Source organism: Magallana gigas, chromosome 7, assembly GCF_963853765.1.
Source record: "Magallana gigas chromosome 7, xbMagGiga1.1, whole genome shotgun sequence".
Lineage (NCBI taxonomy): Eukaryota > Metazoa > Mollusca > Bivalvia > Ostreida > Ostreidae > Magallana > Magallana gigas.
In genome coordinates this window covers 1,602,536-1,615,921 of record NC_088859.1, presented here as the reverse complement: position 1 = coordinate 1,615,921, position 13,386 = coordinate 1,602,536, and the positions used below count along the sequence as shown (strand labels likewise).

General features: G+C 32.3%; 2 protein-coding genes across 2 annotated transcripts; one reads left to right on the top strand and one right to left on the bottom strand.

Annotated features, from left to right (window-relative positions):
• The first annotated feature begins 115 nt into the window (after positions 1-115).
• Positions 116-1,970, top strand: LOC105348509 (active regulator of SIRT1). The gene is made up of 4 exons (XM_011457973.4): positions 116-274; positions 634-762; positions 1,168-1,274; positions 1,516-1,970. Exons 1-4 carry the CDS (start codon positions 211-213, stop codon positions 1,639-1,641), a joined length of 426 nt encoding a protein of 141 aa, XP_011456275.3. The 5' UTR covers positions 116-210; the 3' UTR covers positions 1,642-1,970.
• A 315-nt stretch (positions 1,971-2,285) lies between these two features.
• On the bottom strand, positions 2,286-7,996 carry LOC105348510 (COP9 signalosome complex subunit 3). Its single transcript, XM_011457974.4, has 15 exons — positions 7,848-7,996; positions 6,498-6,627; positions 6,277-6,389; positions 6,090-6,139; positions 5,767-5,859; positions 5,549-5,623; positions 5,004-5,108; positions 4,725-4,814; positions 4,439-4,489; positions 4,185-4,286; positions 3,946-4,017; positions 3,625-3,711; positions 3,424-3,537; positions 2,634-2,714; positions 2,286-2,438 (listed from the first exon to the last, which is right to left on the bottom strand). Exons 1-15 carry the CDS (start codon positions 7,900-7,902, stop codon positions 2,379-2,381), a joined length of 1,278 nt encoding a protein of 425 aa, XP_011456276.3. The 5' UTR covers positions 7,903-7,996; the 3' UTR covers positions 2,286-2,378.
• Between the last annotated feature and the right edge of the window lie 5,390 nt (positions 7,997-13,386).

Here is a 13,386-nt window from a genome sequence, read left to right as displayed (position 1 = left end):
ACTGTAGCTCCCAGGTCGTCCACCCAATTTTTTCAGACCGGGAGCTTCAGACCTGCAGCTAGAAATTAACTTGCTTCTACTTGACAAATTCTATGGCCGGGCTCGAAATTCGGATAATTTTTTATTTTGTAATGGCCAATGTGATGACAGTGTAAGTGTTAGTGTGAGTGAGTGTCTGTAAACAATATTCTATTTATTTTCTAGAAAGCTATGTCTTCTTCCATATTAAGGAAGAGCCTACAACTTTTTGAGGAAGATCAACCAAAAGGAAAAGGTAATGACTTCACACAACTGCTAACCGCTCAACCACCCATGGGCATTACATACTTTTTAAACAAATCAGTCACTGTCCAGGAATAATGACATCTCACGGTTTTTTTAACACTCTACCACCCCACCCCACCCCACCCCACCCCCAGTAAAAAAATGGGCAACGTCAATTCTGGTCGTAATCTAAATCACGGTGAATGAAAAGTTGAATAGGAAACCATCATTTTGTATGAAACAATGCCTGAATGTAATGAGAATCTGTTAAGATTTCTAATTTAAAAATCATCGAATCATATCTTAACTTTAAACTCCATGATAAATTGTGTGTGTCAGATACATATGAATGTTGTTTCTCCATGTCAGACAAATCAAAAGGGAGAAGGAGTAAAGCTGTAGAGGACTCCTCTAAGAGGGGGATCAGGAAGCGGAGAAAGCGGACAGCAGACCATGTCGGGAAACCCAAGTCAAGCCTATCCAAGGAGTCAGCCCTGGGTAATAATTAATAACCAAACTGTATAATTTTTATTTTGGGAAATGTGTTTAGTGCCTAATGATGTACCTATCTTTTTAAGAAGGCTAGATGGTTGTGGCCATTTTTAGACTAAATTTGATATCCATGACAAGAATAATGCTTTAAAAAGATTTTGGAAAATACTCAAATTCAAAAGCTATATATTTTTCTTCTTTGCTAAATGATACCAGTAGTTTATAGCTAGACAAACCATATCTAAAATTTCAAGGAATGGTAAATATAATGGGTTTGTTGATAACTTGGCCTCCATTATGAACAATCATGTATTGTAAAGATGTGAAGCTCTTATTGTATTTCATATGTAGTCTTTGGTGTTTGCACATGTATGTCCCTTATTTGTATTTTGTGATAATTTTGTGTTGTAGAAACTTACAATAGAAACAAATCTGTAGATCTGACTGACGACTCCCTGTATTATCTTAACATGATTTCCAACGTTGGAGGTAAACCTGATGCCAAGACAGTCAATACTGTAAGTCAAACAGATTGTAAAATAGGAATGTTTTATGTGCGTTATGATATAATTTCTTTTTGTTTTTCAGGATAATAATGGAATAATTTAGTGTTATGAATTTGCCATTTGATGAACGAATTAATTTTCCAAACATATATTAAAAGACTTAATTTATTTTGGCCAGACATGTCTTGAAATTGTTGAATAATGTGCATATTTATATAAAAAAAAAACTAATACATGTACCAATCAATTTTAGATTTTGGAGTACAACAAAGGGAAACTATCAAGAAATCAGAAGAAAATAGAAGCAAAACCAAAAGAACAGTCTATATTCAGTGACAAGGACTTTGAAGACTTTAGAAAGGAATATCTAAATTCTTGATATGAACTTAAAAAAGAAACCATGTACATTTTAGGCATGTTTTAGTACTTCTGGACTTCATTCATTGGTCCAAGTTGGTTGCTGCTCATTAGGTGATAACTGGAATGTTAAGCGGTGTTTGTTGATGAGGTTTGAGCTGGCTACTCCATCAGTAATTGTGACCAGAGGATTACCGTTAACATGTAATAATTGTATTAATACATGTACATATGATTTTTCAGGGTTTTTTTTTTTTAAAGAATGATTAATCAAAACTATGATAGCTCATTTTCTCATTTTAAGCATGGACTTTCTTTCGAGTTGCAATAAAATGTCAGTCTTTTTTCAAATGTGTGGTTTTTATTTATTTTTCTTTTTACGTATATTGATATTGAATTTGGTGTAGAAAATTTGGGACAAATCTTAAGCATTGAATGCTTATTTTTGGATGTCGTCAGTCCTATGACACACCAAGCATGCAGACAAATTGAATTCTGCATGTTAGCCACTATAAAGCCATTATTTGCGCTCTTAGTCAGGGATATGAAACAGCCATATTAACATGTTATATAGTTAGCTTAATCTTAATTATCCAGCTAACTTGGTGAAAAACAAACATGAAAGATAAAATTTTCATCATATCTATGACAAAAAGAGAAAACAAATCAAATTTTAATTGTTTTATAAGATCATGATCATATAGAGCACTTTATACAATAACAGAGTAAAATAGCACAATATTAAGTGTGAACAGTTTATCAGTAGCCTTGCCCTTTTATTGAACTTCCTGGAAGGTCATCTTCATGTGATCCTGAACTCTGCAACAGAATTTACAAATACAACTATCACTATTTATTTTTTGATTTTTTTTTCTGGAACTTGATCATCTATTGCTGTCTAGCACAAAAATTTGATGAATGAAAATTATAAATTGATTGTTTCACAAAACTATGAAAAAAAATCAGTGTTTTACAGAATCATAAAACAAGTCTTTTGTACATTTATAGGTATACCTTTTGTACAAACTGTGGATTGACAGCAATTTCTCTGTCCATTTCCCTTAGTTTTTCTTCTACCTGAATAGCTTTCTGCATCTACAAATGAACAGAAACTTCATGTGGTAATACATGTTCATGTAAATGCTGCAAGAATCATGCAATTTTAAATTCCTTGAAAAAAAAAATACAAATCGTAAATGATGAAATCCGACAGCTGTCTGAGCAAAGGTAAACGTACATAATGTACATTCGGGAGTTTTTTTAAATGTGTCATAAAATTTGGGAGAAATGGGGGTCAAAATGTTTTTTTTTTCAAGTGGTGTCAGTTATTTTTTGCAATTTAAAAAGTTTCTATGGGATATAACGATACAACAAATAAATGTTAATTGGAAATTAACTCCAATATACTCTCATGAAAATCCAAGATTTTCATTGTATTTCTGATGCTTGCTGCCGAGAGTGTAAAACTAGAAATATAAGTTTCATTTTAAAACTGGTCAATGAAATTTTGTGTATATGACCCACTGACTCATTAAGTGAAATGAGTGGTACCTTGTACATGGTGTACAATCCTACGAAACGTACGATTAAGTAAAAGAATTATGATAGGGATATGTATTTTAATGTACAAAATTTAGTAAAATAAAGTTAATTCTTAGCACCTGACAAAACAGACCTATCAAGTCACTCTAATATTCTAAAATATACAATCTAAATGAGGTTTGCACATGTTGAGAATGTGTTTTGATAGTGTTTGTTTTATTGTATACAATAAGAATAGTAAGCCAATATCTTGACATCTCACCTCTTGATCAAGCTGTAGCAACATGGCAGCACTTTTATATTGTTCTGGGTTGTCATGGAAACTGACCATGCCATCTTTTTGATTTATTGTTGCAAAAATTTCACCATCTTCAATCTGAAAGGTAGACGTATACCTGTGAAACCCATGAAAATAGATTCATCACAAATTTTGATGATTCTACTGATTTTTGTAGGTACCCACCATGTGTAAAACATATTTCTCTGCTTCTTTAGGACTTGATAACTGAACTCGATTAGCCATGTCAGCCAAAGACAGTGTCAAAAATGTCTACAGAATAAATTCAGAGAACTTGTAAAACGTGTGTGTTAAACAATCCACTGAAAAAGTGGTACTAAATTCAGAAACACAACATGTACTTGTTGACTTTGTTTAATACTAGTATTCAGACGCAAAAAATAGATTCTTATTCAAACTCCCAAATTTTTATATAATTATATTTTTAATTTCTGATTAATTGTTAAAATTGTAGACATGCATGTAAACATGGGAATTTGTTCTTACCTTCGTTAACCTCTGAATATTTTTCTTGTACAGCGAAGTTAGACATTGTTTGACCAAGCCCATATTGTTGTCCTACGAACAGAAGTTTAAGAGGATGTTAATTATCTATCATGATCAGTTTTAATCTACATGTCTTACATCACTCATAGTTTCAAATTGGATGTACAAGTACAGGTACACTTTAACAAAAATAAAATTGTTCATGCCATGGAATGATAATAATTCACAGCTGCACATACCCTGGTGAACGTCTCCTGATATTTGTTGATGATGGTCCGTAGGTCGGAGGGAGTGTTGGAGCCGTAGGACAGGGCCAGATCGTGGTAGGCTTGACATAAAGGCTGAAAAAGACAGGACTCTGTGATAGAGAATTGACTATTATAATACTACTGTCTATAAATGTCAAATATCAATGTACAAAGCTTGATTCAATGCAGTGCTGTATTAACCTCTTTTCTGATAAAAGAATAACTGGTTAATATTTTGTACCTACCTTGATATATCGGGAAACTACTTGGGAAACATACTTTGGGAGATTTGGAACCTGTAAAAGCAATGTTGTATCAATTCCTCAAGCTTGTCTCTACACAATCATGTACCAATGCTTCCATATGTCTTGAGGATTATTCGTTTTTTTCTAAAATCATGTTTGATCTTTTAAGTTTTTAATTAATAATAAGCTCTTTATGTGCTTATTTTTGTTTGAATGTGCACATCTTACACATACTACTGATTTTTTCACATCCAAATTGACTTCAGCCTAAAATCTTCCCTCTTACCTTCCCATGTAATATAAGGGCCACTAGGATGAATTTCTTGTACGATTCTAGCATGATGTGGCTGACTGCCATACTGGGAGTAGTTATTGCCTGTTGTAATATAATCAATGTATCCATTGATAGTAAATTCAATTGAACAACTGACATAAGACTTCAATCATTTATTAGACCATACAATTGTACAAGGAGTCATAATCATTCAATGCCTTCATTAACAAAGTTCAACTCGTAAATAGGTTCACAAGCCACAATTAAATATTTATACATGTGTATACTTACAATTTCAAACATATAAAGAGCCTTTTCATAGTCTTTTAGAGCAGTATAGATCATTCCTCCATAATAGTAGTATAGGAGAAAATCTTTGGCATCATAATGTCCTCCCTGATTGTAAAACATTAACAGTAAAATTGAATGTAATAAGTGTATCAGTAATATCGGTATTAAACAGGCATTGCAAAAAACTTTTTATGTTTATTAATATTCAAATACCGGTACAATTTACTGGCTTAACAAACATGAGATAACCCACAGTTTATCCAAATGAATAGCTTATAATAATGTATGTGACAATGTTCAGTAGGAAACTATATAATCCTCCAATAATGTATTCCACACAGCCACTGGTGAAATTGCTGTTTCTAATGCCAATGTCTCTACCTAAATATATATACTTCTGTTTGTTGCATATCAACATATCAAACCTTTAATGGGAGCATATTGTAAAATTGGAGTCATGAGTATTACTGGTAGTTCTAGAAAGTACGTATGCAAACACAAACTCCTGTTCAGACTGTGACACAGATATCTAGTTCTCCACCTACCTCTTTACTGATATCTGTGATATCCCGGTCCAGAAACTGGAGAGCTGGTCTCATGTTCTTTGATAACAAACACAACTGTAATGGATAATTAGTTCATTGGAGTATCCCACAATTCACTCTGTATCTGTACTATCTATAGTACATGAAGTAAAATACTGAAGTCTTTTATATATGTACATCAAATATCTCTATATATGCAATATGATTTTTATTCTTACTTGACACATGTCAGCATGTATGGACGTTAATTGGGCAGGAAAGAGCTGTATCTTGTTAATGGCTTTTACCAAAATTGTGATCCCTCTCATTGGCTGAAATATCAAATCAGAGTAATTTTAATATCTCTGCCCATAATCAATCCAATATTTCAAAACAAAAGGCAATAATTATGCATGGGTAATATTTGTTGCAAGTCTGAGCATCACAATAAACAAACATATTCTCTTTTGGTATAAGTCAAGCCACTCTGTTAAATCAATGTACATACTTGTATTTTAGCATATGTATCATATTCATTGATAAATAAATAATTATATATTACCTGTTTCTTTTCCACAAGATTTTGAGTGAACTTGTGACACAAATCTGCAACTGTTGAAAATTTAAAAAAAAAAAGCATTGTCATAAATCTATATGCATTCTAGACTACATGTATGTATGTATTCTATGCATTCCCTATTTAATAAAACAAATTGTCAACATATTTGGTGAGAATCAAGTAATCTTACAGCTGTCTGTCGCATATCTAACATGTTCTCCATTACAGTCATTAATGAATTCTTGTGTCTGTAGAAAAAGTGTTTCAAAGTCGGGTATATTTGGCAGGTTGTACTTCACACATCTATTAAAAAAATCAACATTATTCAAAGGAATAGATATATGTAATCATACTTAATGATAAGTTTATTTGTTTTGCAAAAAGTATAGAATAAAGTACTGCAATACTCACAAAATTCCAAGTATTCCTAATGAGTGCTGTTGAATGTCAAGGGTTGCCAAAACATTATCCAAATGATTAGCATTTTTTGCCAAGGCTTCTGCACTCTTTCCAATATATTCACATAACTGTGAAAAATTTCCTGAAAGAATCAATTATTTTATAAAATATTGTATTTTTCCAAAGATTTATATTTCACTCTTTCAATGCTTTATTTTCATATCAAATCAAGGTTATGGCAAAGGTGTTAAATAAAGAGGGCGGAATAAAAAATCTAACTTTTATTAGATTGGCTGCAACAAGATTTTGTATGTCTTAATAAATAAAACAAAAAGGAAAGAAAAGGAAAGCAGTTGAATGGTCAAACCTTCATGTGTGGTTGGATGTCACACTGGAGGAAGGGAACGGGGCCACACATTTTAAATGTGCATTATTATAGCAAACATTTAATTTAACATTAAATAAGAAATTATATAAAATTGATAAAAGTTATGAAATTTAAAAAAATCTGTAACAAGGGGACAAAAATATAACTATACTATGTCCCAAGATATTCGCGATTCACATTTTGCTTAATTACTTGATATTTAAAAAATTCAAGGTTCAAATGATGTTCTTCAAAAGTATAAAAAATTTCAAACACCCCCTCTACCTGATGTGTTTCAATACACAGCAAAATATGTAATTCCTACAGGGATTTTGTATAGCAGCAGACCCAGATGATAACGTTAAAAAATTGTGCAAGGTTTTCCGAGTGACTTCCAAACGGAGAAGAGATGTCAACATTCTCCATTATACATGTAATAAATCTGGGTTTTTTTCCTGTGAATATTTATGAGGGAAAAATGATTATGTGTCAATGAAGATATCTTGGGAATTTTCCCTTCCATCATTTTCAACATTGCACTTCTTTTCCAGGTATGTGTATTTAATTTTTTATATAAAATCAGCCAAATGTGCTGCATAAATAAGATTGGATTTTCAAGGGAGTCTGCACACTCCTGACCCCATCCTCTCTAGTTAGCGCATCAACTTGTCAATTAGTGAATTACAAGAAAAACGCCGACAGGACTTACACGATGCTGTTTTTGGGTGGGGACAAGTCAACGTACTTGACAACGGCATGAGCTATCTGTAGCTCCAATCGCCAAAACGGTCACACCGAAAAAACATATAACACCACAATCAACAGCTGATCAAGACAATCCTAATTTTCAGCACAAATCAGAAAAATAGTTCAATTTAATCAGTTTGAATTTTCAGCAGATGAGAAAATATAAGATAAAATGACAAAATTAAAAACATTAACAATATCTAAATCCAATCAATTGCAAACTAAGTTGCTCAAAACACTGTTTTTACCTTGTGACGACAAATTTTGAACTGTATTTACATACTGTTCCAAGGCGGCAGCCATTTTCGATTTTGTGATAACTCTTATATCAAATAAAAACTAAAATAAAAACATTATAACTTTGATTATATTTATATTACTTTTTGAAAGCAAGTTGGTACTAAACAAAAAGTAGTAAATCACGCAGCAGTAAAGGGATAATGTGCAAACAATGTGCAACAACCATTATAATATCATGCTTTATTTCTAATGTTATAAGGAACTTTTGTTAACTTGTACAAATTATTATTCGGAATGTGCGAGCTCGAGAATTTTGTAGTTGGGGGTACATGAACCGTGGATATCGGCTTTGGTAGTTCAGTGGTAGAGCTCCTGACTAGAGCTGCAAGGGTCCGATTCCCGGTCCAGCCATATGTTAAAATTGTATTTATAAATACCCATTCCTCCTTTCCTACTACAGTGGAATGAGAAGGGGTGGGGGGGGGGGGGGGGGTAAAATGTATTTTGTGATAATAGACGATACATTTACATATATTTTTTGGCATATACTTATTGAATACATTGTTTGCTTGCTTTTTGATATCAGAATTTCAGACAGATATTTTTTTTTATTTCACATATTAAGTAAATATATTTTTTCAGTGATAGCAGTCAAAAATATGTCAAAGAATTTCTTTAAAATAACTCCCTTAACCCCAATTAAAAAGAATAGTGGAACTACAGTGGCGATTTGCTTTCTAAACTTTCTTGTTTTTATTTTCTTGTGATAATTTTAATATGTATTTTACAAATTAAAATATTTTCATTAAATGTGTTATTGATATGCTCACATTCATAGAGAGTACTACTATAGTAACATACTCTGTGCCTGAATAAACATGCAATGCGTCGCCTTCTTTTCTTGCATCTCTATGTAGTTCACAGCAAATCGCACAAAGAGCAGTGGTAGGCACTGGTAGCCATTGTAAGTATGGACGACCTTTAAACAAAGTTTTTGATGTCAGAAAATTGAATTTCTAATATTTGCCTTTTTTAATGCGATCCCACGACTATTCGTGATAATATAACTCTGTGGAGACGCAACTTATTATGACAGACTTTATAAACATACAAAACAATAATTTAAGACAAGGTTCGGCGATCATAATTCTATTCGTTGAATATACTATAAACTATATAATAATATAAAGTTACTTTCCATTGACTCAAGACTTTCCAGTGTCGAAAAGTTGGTAAATACCCACGAAAGTAAATTTAAAGAAACAGAGACTAAACTTAAAGAGACGGACACTAGATTAACAGCTGTCAAAGAGAAAACGATAGAACTAGAAAAAAGTGCTGGATTTGTATCAAATAAAGTGCATGATTTTGAAAAAAATATCCAAGAAATGAAAATCAGCATGAATAGAAAGGAAAAATCACAGAAAGAGCTATTAGACGAAATGAAGAGAGACATTAAATCTCTGCAAACAGAAAAAGAAGATATTGGGCAACTAAAGGATTCAATCGTCGATCTGCAATGCCGCTCCATGAAATACAATCTCGTGTTTACGGGGCTAGGTGGGGAAACAAAGGAAGAGGACACGGAGGGCAAATTGCGGGACTTCATATATTTTGAATTAGGAGTTGACTGGAAAGTGGAGTTCTGTAACGTACATCGGTTCGGTCGATTTCAACAGAACAGGAGCAGACCTATCGTTGCGAAATTCCTTTATGAAAATGACCGAGTAAGTGTTCTAGAAAGAGCCTATAAATTAAAAGGAAGTGGATTCGGCATAAATGAACAATTCCCGCACGCTATTGAGGAAAGACGAAAACAACTCTATCCTATCATGAGGGAACTCAGAAGTCAAGGAAACAGAACCAAATTAGTGAAAGATCGTCTGTATGTGAACGGAAAGTTATATAAAGGTCCAGAAAGCAGAGACGAACACCACACAGGAACACCAGATAATAGACAACAACGCCACGCAGCCACACACGCGCAACACATAACTCGATCGACAGGAGCCCAAGGACGACCCAACGAAACAGCAGGACGGCATGAAAGACAGACTACACATCCAACGACCGCGTACAGTACAGTCGCCTCCAACGCGTACACTGGACATTCTACCGGTCACTAGGACAGGCTCGGGAGTAGGAGTGCGGATTTATCTATCATCGCATGGAATGTTAATAAAGGCCTAAAAACTAAACTAGATAATCTAGACTTTGTAGAACTTATAATAAAATATGATATAATTATTTTATTAGAATGTTGGATAAATCAAGATGATTGTTTCGATCTACATGGATATAATAATTATAGTTTTCATAGAACAAATGGAAAAGGAGGTGGCATTGTTATCTTTATTAAAAACATGTTAGACATGAGCATATCAATTGTAGACCAATTTTGTAGTACTGTTGTCTGGATACGTTTTGAACATAAAAGTAAACAAGGTACACCCATTTTTGTAGCCGCATGTTATATACCCCCAGAAAGTAGTGTGTTTTATAAAAAAGAGAAAGTTGATATTTTTGATTATTTAGAAGAATCTTATTGTAGTTTTCACCGTAAAGGTCATATATATGTGGTAGGGGACTTTAATGCCCGGTGTGGAACTTTGGATGATTTTATTTCTGATGACAAGCTTGAAAAGTCAGTAGAAAAGAATTTACAGTCATTTGTAGACTATGACAATAATGCCAATGTATACTGTAGACATAATGCAGACAGAGGAGTTAACAACTTTGGTAAAAAGTTGATTAATTTGTGTAGAACTACAGGATTGAAAATTGTTAATGGAAGAAATGAAAATGACTATAATGGTAATATCACTTTTTATAACGCCAATGGAACTAGTACGATAGATTATTTACTTACAGATGTGTACAATTTTGACAATATTGCTTATTTTTCAACAGGTATTTTTAACTGCTTCTCCGATCATGCACCTGTTTCTTTTTGTATTAAAACTAACTACATAGATGGGGGATCAAAAGCCTTGTGCTGTGCAAACACTTCACAAGGGAACGGGAGTATAAATCAATGTACTTCAGTTAGATGGAAAGAAGGTGCTGATTTAGAAGCTACGTGGTCAATAAGTGAACACTATGATTTATTTTTGTCATATGTAGAAAACCAGTTATATACACAAGAAGATGTTGACAATTGTGTAACGAATTTTAGTAAGACACTCTGTAAAATAATGAAGCCCTATTGTATTATCACTGGTGGACTGGCAAATACAGTTATAGATGCAGAACGTTGTATTGATAAACCCTGGTTTAATGATATTTGTAAATCAAAATACCGTGATTATAGAGGTGCACTGCATAATTTTAATGTATGCAAGTCGGATGTAAATAGAATTGTACTTTGTGCAAAGAAAAAGGTTTATAAAAAAACAGTCCAGAAGTTTAAGCATAACTACGAACGATATCAGGGAGACAGAATGGAATACCTAAGAAAATGTAACCCAAAGCAGTTTTTTCGTTTATTTAAGAATAATAAAAAAATCAGTTGTGATGTAAGTGCCAAAGAGTTTTTTGAGCATTTTAAGAACCTTTTTGAAAATGTAAAAACTACTACGTATGACAACACTAGTGATGATTATGAAATATTACCATGTTATGAAGAGTTAGATGTGTGTATTTCAGAATTAGAGGTTGAGAAAGCTATTTTGAAACTGAAAAGTAACAAGAGTAATGCTGAAGATGGTGTAATTAATGAATTTTTTTCGAAATGTAAAGAGGTTATGATACCTATTTTGTGTAGACTTTTTAATAATATATTTGACTCTGGTTTTTACCCAGACAATTGGTCAAAAGGTTGTATTGTACCAATTTTTAAAAAAGGTGAAATGCAAGATTTAAACAATTATAGAGGTATCACATTAGTTAGTTGCTTGGCAAAACTATTTACAAGTATTATAAATACTAGATTGTTAGAATGGGACCAGAGATATAATATCATTACTGATGCTCAGTTTGGTTTTAAACCAGGGGTAGGTACAATTGATGCCATATTTGTACTACAGAATCTCATAAGTAGAACTTTAAAAAACAAAAAAAGATTGTACTGTTGTTTTGTGGATTATACAAAGGCCTTTGACTTAATTGATAGATCAAAACTATGGTATAAATTGCAAATGGAGGGTTTTGGAGGAAAATTGTTACGTATTATTAAGTCTTTATATAAGAATGTAAGAGCATGTGTTAAACATAAAGGTATATTTACAGAAACATTTAGAATCTCAGCTGGAGTTCTACAAGGTGAAATATTGTCTCCATTATTATTTTCAATGTACCTTAATGATTTTGAAAGATATTTTATAAATAGTAATTGTACATCAATTGAATTACAAATGATTAATATGTTTTTAATTATGTATGCTGATGATACTGTCCTTTTGGCAGAATCGCCCGAGGGTTTACAGGATATGCTGAACACATTGCACAGATATACTGATGAATGGAAGTTATCTGTTAATGTACAAAAAACCAAAATTGTAATTTTTAGAAACGGAAAATGTGTTAAAGATAATGAAAAATGGGAATACAATAGCAAATACGTAGAAGTAGTGAATCAATTTAACTATCTTGGTATGTTGTTTAACTACAATGGTTATTTTTATCTACACAAAAGCACTGTGCAGCACAGGGAAATAAAGCAATGTTCAGCATATCTAGTAAAATGAAAGATTTGAATTTTAATGTTGAAACTCAATTGAATGTTTTTGATACTTATGTAAAAAGTGTACTTAGTTATGGTGCTGAAATTTGGGGATTCCATAAAGGTCAAGATGTAGAAAAAGTTCATATAAATTTTTGTAAGAAGGTTTTGGGTGTCAGAAAAAATACTTGCAACAGTGCAGTTTATTATGAAGTAGGTAGATTTCCATTAGAGATTTTCAGGAAACAAAAAATTTTTAAATACTGGTTTAAATTGAGAAACAGTAAAAACTGTATTTTAAAAGCATGCTACGAAGACATGGTGAAAAGTAATGACATATGGATTTCAAATATCAGGAAAGAATTGTCCATCTTAGGCTTAGCCGATTTATATCAAAGTACTATGAAAGAGTCTGTTATTTTAGATATTATATTTAATAGAATGTGTGATGTCTTTAAACAAAAAGTTGTTAACGATATAAGCAATGCATCAAAATGTATATTATATAAACATGTTGTTGATCATTTTTGTTTACAAGTTTACCTAAAGAAACCAATTCATGTAAAATATCGTAAATTAATTACACGCTTACGGTTGTCCTCACATGACTTAAAGATTGAAACAGGGAGGTATGATAATTTAACACGTGATTGTCGAAAATGTGAATCTTGCAACTTAAATGTAATTGAAGATGAGTTCCATTTTTTACTTATTTGTCCATCACTTTGTAGTTTAAGAGATAAGTATATTAAAAAATACTACTCCCGAAAACCAAGTGTCTATAAAGTTATACAGTTATTATCTACCTCTAATACTAAAGAACTGTGTAATTTAGGTAAATATTTATATTATGCAAACAAGCAACGAACTCTCCATGTGAATTATCC

Coding starts and splice junctions, on each gene's coding strand:
- LOC105348509 (XM_011457973.4), top strand. CDS start 211: ATGTCTTCTTCCATATTAAGGAAGAGCCTACAACTTTTTGAGGAAGAT. Junction 275..633: donor AGATCAACCAAAAGGAAAAG/GTAATGACTTCA, acceptor TCTCCATGTCAG/ACAAATCAAAAGGGAGAAGG. Junction 763..1,167: donor ATCCAAGGAGTCAGCCCTGG/GTAATAATTAAT, acceptor TTTGTGTTGTAG/AAACTTACAATAGAAACAAA.
- LOC105348510 (XM_011457974.4), bottom strand. CDS start 7,902: ATGGCTGCCGCCTTGGAACAGTATGTAAATACAGTTCAAAATTTGTCG. Junction 4,018..4,184: donor ATCAGGAGACGTTCACCAGG/GTATGTGCAGCT, acceptor TTCTGTTCGTAG/GACAACAATATGGGCTTGGT. Junction 3,712..3,945: donor ATATTCAGAGGTTAACGAAG/GTAAGAACAAAT, acceptor TTTATTCTGTAG/ACATTTTTGACACTGTCTTT.